Source organism: Ahaetulla prasina, chromosome 3 (assembly GCF_028640845.1).
Source record: "Ahaetulla prasina isolate Xishuangbanna chromosome 3, ASM2864084v1, whole genome shotgun sequence".
Classification (NCBI taxonomy): domain Eukaryota; kingdom Metazoa; phylum Chordata; class Lepidosauria; order Squamata; family Colubridae; genus Ahaetulla; species Ahaetulla prasina.
This window is the reverse complement of record NC_080541.1, coordinates 158,228,277-158,240,456: the sequence shown is the minus strand read 5'-3', so window position 1 is coordinate 158,240,456 and position 12,180 is coordinate 158,228,277. Positions and strand designations below refer to the sequence as shown.

The window sequence follows — 12,180 nt, the reverse complement described above, 5'->3', positions numbered from 1 at the left end:
AAATAGTCTGACAGTGTTGAGGGAATTATTTGTTTAGCAGAGTGATGGCCTTCGGGAAAAAACTGTTCTTGTGTCTAGTTGTTCTGGTGTGCAGTGCTCTATAGCGTTGTTTTGAGGGTAGGAGTTGAAACAGTTTATGTCCAGGATGCGAGGGATCTGCAAATATTTTCACGGCCCTCTTCTTGATTCGTGCAGTATACAGGTCCTCAATGGAAGGCAAGTTGGTAGCAATTATTTTTTCTGCAGTTCTAATTATCCTCTGAAGTCTGTGTTTTTCTTGTTGGGTTGCAGAACCGAACCAGACAGTTATAGAGGTGCAAATGACAGACTCAAAAACATTGAGATTAGTTTTCACATCAGCTGGTGACTTTCATATCAACTGGTAACTGAGCATAATTTAATTCCTCCTTTATTTGTATTGTGAGACCTGTAATTCTGTTGTACAAAAGAGTGCAAGATTTTATTTATTTATTATTTTATTTGATTTTTATACCGCCCTTCTCCCGAAGGACTCAGGGCGGTGTACAGGCATAATAAAACCGACAATACAATATACAAGTTTAAAATACGATTTAAAAAACTTATTTAAATTAGCCCAGTGATTAAAATTTACCATACTAAGACCCCGTTTAAAATTAATAAATTTAACATTAAAATCCCAATTTAAGCCAGCCCCGCGCGGATAAAAAGATGGGTCTTGAGTTCGCGACGAAATGTCCGAAGGTCAGGTATTTGGCGTAAACCCGGGGGAAGCTCGTTCCAGAGTGTGGGAGCCCCCACAGAGAAGGCCCTTCCCTTGGGGGCCGCCCGCCGACATTGTTTGGCGGACGGCACCCTGAGAAGTCTCTATGGCACCCTCTCTATGGGAGCGTACGGGTCTGTGGGAGGCGTGTGGTAACAGCAGGCGGTCCCATAAGTACCCAGGTCCTAAGCCATGGAGTGCTTTAAAGGTCATAACCAACACCTTAAAGATGTAGAATATCTGAAGCCATCTTATATTCTTGAAGTTTTACTGATTCTATGAAACCCCAGTAACTTTGCCATAAAATGTATTAAGAGATTAACAATTTATAGTGCAGTATTTTAAATACCATTCAAATATTTTTAGTGTTTTGGCATTTCAATAAGTATATTTTAACAGCAGCTCAGTACAGCTATTATTTTTTCGGTAATGTACTGTATGTACTCACTTTATTTTTAGCCTATTTATTTGCATTTTTATGTACTCATCTACATATTTGTATTCCTCTCTTCTTGTCTCAGTTTCTATTTGTATCTTATGATTTTAATAGGTGGGGCAGAGATGATAGTTAATTATTGTAATAAAGGATTGGGTTGGATTGGATTGGATTGGATTGGAGATTTCTTCATGTCATGGTGATGGCCTTGAAGATATTTCTCTATGGAAGTGTCCCATACCTGAAGAATTATCCAGTTCATTTTCTATCTTCTTTTAAAGATAAAAAAAGAAAAAGTGTGCAAGTTATTCATGAAAAGTAAACCTCTTGAGAACTGTTAAAGAGCCCTAACAGTTACTTCAAAACTTTATGAATGTCCTTATTAGGATAACATCTACAGCAATGTATTTAATATATAGAAATTATATCTAGATTAACCTCTATAGATATATAAGGGATATGAGGTAAAATGAGTCATACCTGAAATGAGGCTGAAATGAAGGTTACTGGATCGGGATTGCAAAAAATTTGGAAAACTCTAGATGGGAGCAAAGAATTGGAATTTTTGCACCTCTTTACTGTCTTCTACTGGTAATCTGAATTTTTTGTAAACCTGGTCTGGTAGTTTAGCAGAAACTATGTGTAATATTCATTTTTTAAGTGCTAGAATGTAACAAGCTTCTAGGTTTCTGCACTATGAGGTACTGACATTGTTTATATATATTAATTATCACTTTTTAAAAAACAAACAAACACCTTTTTAATTACAAAAAGAGCAAGATAAAATTATTTTTAAAAAGGTAATGGAAAAATATTAGTTACAGCAGCTGCCACTTTATAAGGAGAATGACGAAGGAAATATAAGAAAACATGGATCATTTTGTTGAATTTACAAAATTAATTTCTAATTGTTTGACTTTATTTTGTTTTAATCTTTGTTTATATGCTACATGGAGGATTTCATTGTATAGTGTAGTTTATTCATATTTGAAAATTGCAAGTGCTTCTACTTATTTAGAAGTGCATAAGCACAACTGTTAGAATTGTTAGAATTGTAGAAGTCAATTTGGAGGAATCGTTGGCAAAAATGGTGACTATATTGACCTCTTTTTTTTTAGAGAGTAAAACAATACCTACCGTATATTTATGACTAACTGGAAACTCCTTATAGACTTTTTTTACCTGAAATGAAAAAAATGCACTTATGATTTGAGAGTTACAAAAATGGATAATACAAAAGAGTGAGCTTTTCTGTAATCAGAATAAGAGATAATTTTCTATTTGTATTTATATTTGTGGAAAAGGAAATTGGAAACTTAGATTTCTTTTTATTCTTTCTTTCTGCACATTTCTTTTTTTTTCCTCCCTTTTTTTACTGTTTTTATTCTTTACTAGTTTATTTTTATTTTTATGTTATTTGTAAAACTGTTTAATAAAATTTATTTTAAACATTGTGGAAATCAATTTGATGTATTCAGGCAATTATATTAGAAGGATCTTATATTGTCCATCATCTTTACATGCACAAGGTCTAACTAGCCTCCTCTGGGAAGTGAAATAACTCCTGAAGGAATTCACAAGATGAACAATCAATTGTACTAAATAAAGTGCAAACTAGTAGCTTTAATTTACATATTTATATTACTTTGGATTCAGATTGATATTTGAATCTTGCCATCAAATTTACTTTAAAAGCTATAGCCCATTTCCATAATATCACTTTTCCTAAATCGTAATTACTGAATGTATGTGAGTTTTGCTAATAATTTTTGATATGGGATAACAAGGCAAATTCATCAGATTCTGAGAAGATTTGACAATATACAAGTTTCAGCTTTAATTTTTAATTGCAAAATGAGGACTTGCAGAAGGAAAATGACCCAATTAAACCTCATGTTTCATTAAAAATATAACAAGTTGAAATCTAATATATCTTTTTGCTTCTAGGCTTTATAATAAAAGCAATTAAATTGCAGTATGTTCTTAACATGGTATAGAAAGGAAAAAATCATTTTACAATTTTGCCCTTCTGGCCTTCCTTTCTTTCAGTTTTCCACACAAGGAATATAATCTTCAGGTATAGACCCTGCATTAAAAAAAAATAAAGTTATCAACATTTACCTTCTGTTCAACCAACTGTTATGAAAATTTTAATCTTGATGATTATGTAGGATAACTAGCTATAATGTCTCTGGTTTGAAATTCAATTTTGCTGAGAAGTAAGTGGATTGGGAAAACAGGATAACAATCATTATTATTTATTAGATTTCTATCCCCCCCTTTATTACTTTATAAGTAACCCAAGGCAGCAAACAAATGTAATACTCTCCCTCCTCCTATTTTTCCCATAGCAACAACCCTGCAAGATGGGTTGGCTGAGAGACAGTCACTGGCCCAAAGTTATTGTTTAGACCTGGGGCTGGGCATGAAAGCAACACAGCCGAATGAAGGCTTAATTCCCTTTTATTGCTCCAACTTTCCCCCCAAAGTTCCCACAGTTCACCGTAAGTCCAAGAGCAACACTCCAAACCCACACATGCTCCTCCACTAGTTCCTGGCAGCTGTGAGTCCAGAGAAGTAGCAAGATCTGAGAGCAAACACAGTTCAGGAACCTGGTTCCAGAGAGTCCTCATCGCATGGAGGGGTCACTGGAGCTACAGCACAACCCGAAGCAGAGCTGTGTAGCTGAATACTTGCCAACAGCCAGGCCAGGCAAATCAAGGCAAGTCGAACCCAGGCAAAGCAAGGCTAAATACAGTAAGACAAGGTGGTAAGATGTTGACAACTGCAAGTGTGGCTGGAAAAAGGCAACACTTGTTCCCGACAAGCGCCCCTTCCCCTCCTCTTTAAATCTTAATCCCCGGGTGAGCCATGTGATAAAGGGTGGGACGCACATACACCCGCCCCGAGCCGTTGGTTCACCCTGTGCTGATCCTGCCTCCTCTCCACGGTCCGTCCTTAAGGATCAGGAAGGGGAGGCAATCACTCCTCTCCGGAGCTCCGTTGTTCCTCTGCTCTGCTGCCTACTCTTTCCCTCTCCTCTTTGCTCAGTCATCCTGCACCTTCTCTGTCTCCAGCCATCCCTCCAAGGCCCAAAGGACCAGGGACTGCCTCGTCCTGCTCCCCCAGTCACTCCTCTGGGGTGAGAGAGGCCGTGCCATCCTACTTCATCTGCCCCTGCTTCATCTCATCCTCCTCCTCAGACCCAGGTTCCAGGGCCATGACAGTTACGCAGCTGGTGTTCATGGCTAAGATAGGATTAGAACTCACAGTCTCCTGTTTTTAGGCAAGCACCTTAAAGACTAGGTTAAACTGTCTCAATCACAGTGGCTTGCAACTTATACTAAAAACCCCAACTTTAAGAATCCAACCTAGAATGGCCAATTTGCACAGATAATGCTGGCCTTGAGAATCAGTCTAACAGCATAAGATAGCTTTTTGTTTTTAACATTTTCCTGAACAGAAGCATTTATTTGCAGCTTGACTAAGATGGAATCTAAAAGCTTATGAAGAAATAGAAGGGTTGGAGAAGGGAAGGGACATATATCAGTCTCAGATTGGAGCTGAGACTGGCAGATTACCTCATGCCGTATCACCTGTTTCTTGGGGGGGTGGGAATCAATGAAGACACTTATTTCTATTAGACAACAGATGTTAAAAGCCTGCACAAAATTACACAACATAATTCTTTTTGTAATTGCACTGAAAATACTTTCTTTGCACAAGCATTATTTTAGTTCAAGGAAATAAAATAGATGCCACTCTTTATTCACTAATAGGGAACCTATTTAAAGCCCATTGCTAAAAATCCATAGCATAACATGTCTGGTGCTGTTGGTGTATGAAATTGGTCTGCTTACCACTTGCACCAAAATTGCCCACTTTTGTAATAAGATTCCCTTTCCTAAAGTTTTGGAGATCCTTCATGTGCACTTAAGGACTTTGGGCTGGATACCTTCAATGTGAGCTGTGGGATTTTCCATAGCATATACAGTATCCAGCCTGGGAGGCTCTGGTCCTTGTACAAATTTACATTAACTGATATATTTAAAAGACATCATATATTATAAAATGTGAACATTTTCTGATTTTCTATTCTGCCATCCAAAAAAACAAAACAAAAACCCCAACCTCCAGTCACTTTTCCTAGATTTACTTTTTATTTTCCTTTTTATGGATATAATTGAGTAATTACAAATTATTCTAATAGCAAGCTGGGGTAGCAAGTGCTATAGAATTGGGCCTGGCAAAGAAGAGGGAGATATCATATGGTCAAGCAAAAAGTACAGCTCTCAAAGAGACAGGAAAACACAACAACAACATATAGCAATAACAACCTAATAGAGGCTGAGCAAGTTCAATAGCCACTCAATAGAAAATGGTAACAGTAAAAAAAGAGAACTAGAAAGACTCTTCACTTTCATCTTCAATAGTTAAGGAAAGCTGCAAAGTTCAGGAAGAGCAACTTTTAACAGCTTGGGGTCCAAATTTCAAGCAAAATTAGCTGACACGGGAAGAAAAAGGGACTAGCTTGAACATATTTTTTTTACTGTTGTGATTATAACAACAGTATTTCAGAAACCAGTTATAATAACATTATCATAAGGACATTCTTAACAAAGTGGAAAAGTGACAAACTGACAATTTGTGGGGCAGGGGGGCTTGTTTGTCTTTTTTCACAGAATCTTAGAATGTAAGTATTGAAAGAGACCTTGGAAAATACCTGGTTCACTCCAACCCAGTGCAGGAAATCATTTCTACAATATTCCTGGCAGATGGCTATCAACCTTTTTTTAAAACACCTCCCGTCCACCTCTAGAGGCAGTCTGTTCCATCATTTAATGCAGGTCTTAGAAAAAATGTTCCTAATATCTACTTTACTTTCTCAAGGTTAGCTAAGAAATTCTGGGGGTTGAAATCCACATTTCTTAAACTTGAGAAGATTGAGAAACATTGCTCTAGCCTGGTGAAATTTTCCCATAAGATGCTGCTTAGCAATTCTATAAGTTTGTTGAAATTATCTCCCCTAAAAGTAAGTCTGTCTGTCTGTCTGTCTGTCTGTCTGTCTGTCTCTGTCTATCTATCTCTCTCCCTCTCCCCCTCCCTCCCCCTCTCTCTCCCTATGCTTCAATTATTTTATCCCCAATACCATGGATCCTAAGATGATATATCTCTTCCTCTCAAAAGTTCCCAATGGTTATATATTGTCAGAAATCAGATCTAGAATAATTAATTCCCTTCTGTCTTCCTTGGTTTTCTGGAATATGAAAAAGACAGAGAAATATTTAGAACTTCTCAGATTTAGTCAAGTTATTTTTGCAATGGATGTCTGGGAAGTTAAAATATCTCATTATGAACATGTGTCTTTCCTGAAAAAAGTTATAATCAGATCCAGGAGGTCATTATCCAGATAGTCTGGCTGCCTTGGCAGTTTATAAACACACCACAACATAATATCATTGTTATTTTCCCTTTTTTGCGTATTTTCCAAATACTTTCAGTTGGACTCGTGTTCATTTTAGTTTAGAAATTTAGAGCATTGTCTAACATCAGATGCCCAATTGAGCTTAAGTTAAATTGAGTGCTCTGGTGGGTATAATGGGAACGCCAGCATGAAAACAAGATACAGAGATAGCATTATACACAAATTACTATTGTGAATGAACCCATAGTTCAGCAATGCACTAACAAGCAAAATTAAAAAGACGTAATAAACTGTTGATGTATATGACAGAAATGTTATGGAAATTAAGGAAGCTGAAAGATACATTAGATATATAATGATATTTTTTTCCATTAAGCAAATTGTAATTAGACATTCTGAGGATTAATTATATTAGCAAACTCATTCAGATGCCAGCATAAATTGGGAAAACATTGTATTTTGGAATATTTAAAATGTTTACATATTTTAATATTGAATATACCCATTATCTAATTGTATTTATTAACAGCACTTGTAACCATGTGTATTTACAGCGCTATATCTGGGACTTGGTATACTTAAGAAAAAATATATACAATAGTTTATTAGAATTCTAAAAGTATGATTTTTGATATATCTTCTATCTGCTAGTTAGCCAGATACAAAGCAACTTAGAGTTGAAAAAAAATTGCTAGCTGTGAATAAATTGTACCTAGAGGACATGGCTGATTGTATTAGGGTATATTAAATTGGAAATAATTGGGACAGTATTCAAAATTCATCATAGTTCGGTTTAGATGGCTTAATTAAAAGAAAATGATGATAATATTCAGAAAAATGGCATATTTTTCAAGGTTGCAAGTTGCAACACAGAGACATATAGAAGTTTTAGAATCAACGGGCCTTAATTATTATCTTTCTCTTTTTAATTTTGCTTCCAAAAAGGCAATAATAATTGATCAGATTGTGTTAAAAATCTTTCTGTTACCCTTGTCCAAGAAAAGAAAAAGTGTAGTTTATCTTACATTTTAGCATTTGTGGACAAGACTCTCTAACCCTTAAATAAACCTTAACTGTTGATCTCATGTAGAACTGGACTTAATTTAGCTCAAAGACTTTGGATATAATTTTCTTAACAAAGAAGGAATGAGAAAGGGGCAAAGGTTATATTGCTAATAAAATAAATTGGTTAGGTGAAGAGAAACTGAAATATAGATAGTTTCTGAACTAGTTTCTAATTAATGTGATAGTCCTATTATGTATGACCTTTTCTTTTTGGAGCCATTACTTTGCCTTAACTTTACTTAAATTGCACTTAAGGGCCAATCTAAATAAATAAATAGAAATGAGAGTATTAATATACTGGAGACAGGTCTTCTGAATATGATCTAGCCAAAAAGGAACATTTTAGAGTAACACTAATTGCTGCGAGGCAAGTGAAAGTCAATGTTAAATTTCTAACTTTGGTAGATCAAGCTGATATTTATTTAATCTCCCCCCCCCAAAAAAAATAAACAATAGGCTTTGAAGAGCCAGTTTGGTCTAGTGCAGGGGTAGTCAACCTTTTTATATCTACCGCCCACTTTTGTATCTCTGTTAGTAGTAAAATTTTCTAACCGCCCACTGGTTCCACAGTAATGGTGATTTATAAAGTGTATCGTCATCTGTGCATACCTCTCGTGCATCGTGGATTAGGTTTGGGGGGGGGCGCCAGCTACCAGCTCTGCTTGTCTGTTACAGCTGGGTGGTATGGGGGGAGATGCGCAAGCTATTTTGGAACAAGGCTCTTTTGTTTGCGGTCGCACTGTAGTGCCATTTAGTTTCACTTATGTAACATGAACTAAACTTAGGTGCGGATGATACAAATAATATATTTTCAGAAATTTAAATTGTCATGGGGAATTTTATGAAAACCTAATGAAAATGTTTTTAAATAATGCTATGAATTTTTTTTAAAAAGTCAATTAAATTAAAAAAAAAAGGAAAGTGCTTCAGTATCGGACAAAACCCCTACTGCCCACCATGAAAGCTGGAATGCCCACTAGTGGGCGGTAGGGACCAGGTTGACTACCACTAGTCTAGCGGTTAAGATCCCACACTTGAAACCAGGAGATTGTAAAATAGTGCTACTTTAGTGACAAAGCCAGCTGAATGATATTGAGCCAGTCTTTACCTCAGTCACTTTACCTCAGCCTTAGGAAGCCAGCAATGGCAAACCCACTTCTGAAATCTTGCCTAGAAAACTGCAGAAACATGTCTAGGCAGTCAGCACCAACTCAAAGGAAAAAGGAAAAAAGAAAGGGGGAAAAAAGATTTTGCCAAGTCACAGTCTTTATGCTTAAGTACTTATGCTTAAGTCTAAATAAATAAATAGAATTAAGACTGTTAATAACTTTGGCTAGAGTATACTTTCATGTTAGATGATTTTCTAAATAAAAATAATAGGCTTTGGCCATGCCACAATGTTTGTCAGCCCTTCAGTGTAGGACAGGTTAAGAAAGAGACAGCATAAGAATTACAGTAATGCTATTTATTCCGGCAGAATATTAATTTATATTTTGTTTATCATATTTGTATGGCCACTCATCTACACTACATTTATGGGACAAAAACAATATTAGAAGGATTTCTAACTCTACATTTATCTTTCCGATATTCTGAAAATACTTACCCGGCAGGGACGGCACCAGGATCACTTTATCTGTCATTATGAATATATGGGTGGCCCAGAGTCTTTAGGAATCTGAAGGAATCTGAATTGATTTAGGAATCAATTTGTTAGTTAATTTTGCAACCATGTTCTTGTTGTGTGCAAACACTATCATTTTATTCCAAAAATAGAGGCCAGTTAACACTCAAAAATGGCTATATTCATTACTTAACAAATATATTCTGCTTAATTCATCAAGCCAATAGAAGCTCTTTTTCTGTTTTGTAGAGAAAAAATGTCTGAACTGTATCTTCTGAATCCTGATACCTTAATTGCACTCCAAAATATCTTTATTATATTCTCAATTGCATGCTTACCTTTGTTTTGCCTATATATTATGATTTGTGTTTGGCTGTATTGCTATGTTTGTTCAGTAATTGTTGAAAGGAATTTTGAACTGGGGTAGTCCACTTCAGGTTGTTTCACTAAGAAAGATTTGCAAATACCTATGCTCTTTTGCCTCATCCATTTAAATTATTAGCATATTTATGGATATATCAACCACAGCTTCCAAGAAGATTTCTTCAGTTGTAGATGAAACTTACAATATTATCCTGTAATGGGAAAAGACATGCAAATCCTATTAAATACAAGCAAATTGCTTAATCCCTTGGCACAGCATACCCTGATATTTTGAAATGCACAAATCAAATAGTACAGACAAGCTCATCCTAAACCCACTGCCTCCTCCAATAATTCATTTAAGACCGTGTCTAGAAGCTGGCTCTTTTTTTACCGCTTCATGACTGAGATAAAATCAGCTTCAGAAGTACTGTAATTTCTCAACTGAACTACACAACTTAGAATAACATTATAAAAAAGTCTATGCATAAAACTGCAATATGAAACAAATGGAGTTTTTTGGAAAGGCAAGTCTTGATACATGATCTCCAAGTCCTGGTGATGTTACTGAAGAGTTTATCACAAGCACAGTAAGATTGTTTGCAGGAGGAAGTGTTAGTGTATATATAAGAAAGATTTCACATCAGTTGAAAACTGGAAAGTATCAAGTTTCAGCTCCAGTAGTTCTAGCTCAAGTGTATGAGAGGGCACCCTTGTGAAGATGAATGTGCAGCTCTGATGGAGGATACTTGTTCATGGATGTCACAGCAGAAGCATCTCCTGGGAAGGATATAAAATAGTTTCCAAACTCCGTACGATCAGCTCTGCAAAATCAGCTTGAGACTATTCGAAGGTTTGAAGGAATGTTTTGCATCAACAAAGGTTCAGACAAAGGAACGTATGAAAGCTGCTTGGTGAAGCAACACAGTCTCCTCTGAGAGTGAACACTGTCTCCTCCTTGGTGAAGCAACACACTCCCCCCAAGAGTGAAACAAAAAGAGGCAACCAATATGCTTCACTTAGTTCTGCTTCTGAATTTTGTTTTATTACATTCTTGCTATGGGAGAAGACTTGTGTAGAACCTATCTCTCCAAATTGCCAATGTTCCAAGCTGGAAAGGATTGCTTGTGAAAGGCACTGAGGGAGAGATAACGGGGACCTCCTCGGGTGGATGTCAGAGGATTTCCAGACTGGGAGGGTTTTGTGAATATTGAAAGCAATCTGCTATTGCTATGAACCTGAATTTATTTCAGCTAAACTTACTTAACTGCAGTTGAATATTTTACTATGCCAAGTTTGATCATAAATAGGGAATTTTATTTATAGCATGTTTCAAAAAAGATGTAGGATCAAACCACTTGTCTTGGCGTACAGGAATGAAAGTTCCTGAAGCCCATATTATAGTCTATTTTATATACAGTCCAATGAACATTCTGAACATTTAACTTGATGTGAAATTAATGGACCTATATAAAACTAGTGTTTTATACATCGCATTGACAGTTGGTGGTTATAAAATATTATTCATTTCTCAGTATCAGAGATATGTTACTTTTCAGCAAATATTCCAATACCCTCTATTTACTTCTTGGTTTTTATCATTTTTAACAAGCAAATTATGCATAGTTAAAGATTGAATGTTGACTGAATATTGGCCTTTTCAAATGAAAGAATGGAAGATAAAGTTCTCTATGTGTTTGAAGAAATTTGTGAAAACTTTTCTCTTGACTAAAATGTATCTGTGGTGCAATGCTAATATTTATTTAACACAAATATAGCATTCAAAAAGTAACATTCCACAAATGCAATTGTTTAGGTATTCTAACTAAAATATCTCCTTTCCCTCCTAGGCTGTTGATATACTTCTACAACATGGTGCTTATGTTAATGTTCAAGATGCAGTCTTTTTTACCCCTTTACACATTGCAGCATATTATGGTCATGAACAGGTATGGCAAAGTTTGTCACTCTTGCTCACAGATGGGAAATTTTATGTACAGTATAATAAACAAGAGAAAGTGATGTGGCCATGGGTTTTTCCCACACATTCTTTCCAAATAGTTTCATTTGAAATAATCAATGTTTTAAAATTTCTTGCAATAACCCAAGAGATGCTGGGACCATCCCCTGAAGTTCTGAGATAGGATTTCACTGATAACTCCTAAAATATTGTCATAAATAGCTGCTCTCAGTTAGTAGGATGGGACCCTGCCTCTTGTTTCCATTATTATGGGGTCCCAACCCATAGTGCTATCCAGAATAATAGCGCATAGATAGTAAGTGACAGCCATTGTTCAATGGTCTTGCTGTTAATGATGTTTGACTCTCTATGATTTGTGTTTATGCTAGAATAATAATAATATGGTACTCAGTATACCCCAAAACCTTGCTTACCTATTCAAGCAAGCATATTCTTTAGGCACTGTATATTTCCTGCGGTCTTGCAATACTGCCTAGATTTAAAAGCAAAACAAAACAGATAACCACTTCCAGAAGTAATTTGAAAAGTGAAACTAACAAAGAAC

At 35.9% G+C, this 12,180-nt stretch overlaps 1 protein-coding gene across 3 annotated transcripts in view; it reads left to right on the top strand.

Moving 5' to 3' along the window:
* Window positions 1-12,180, top strand: part of TNNI3K (TNNI3 interacting kinase) — a 242,231-nt gene that overhangs the window by 40,534 nt on the left and 189,517 nt on the right. For all 3 annotated transcript variants that reach the window (XM_058176427.1, XM_058176428.1, XM_058176429.1), the window contains exon 6: window positions 11,506-11,604. In XM_058176427.1, coding sequence (XP_058032410.1) covers window positions 11,506-11,604 — 99 coding nt within the window. The remainder of the gene's footprint in view (window positions 1-11,505; window positions 11,605-12,180) is intronic.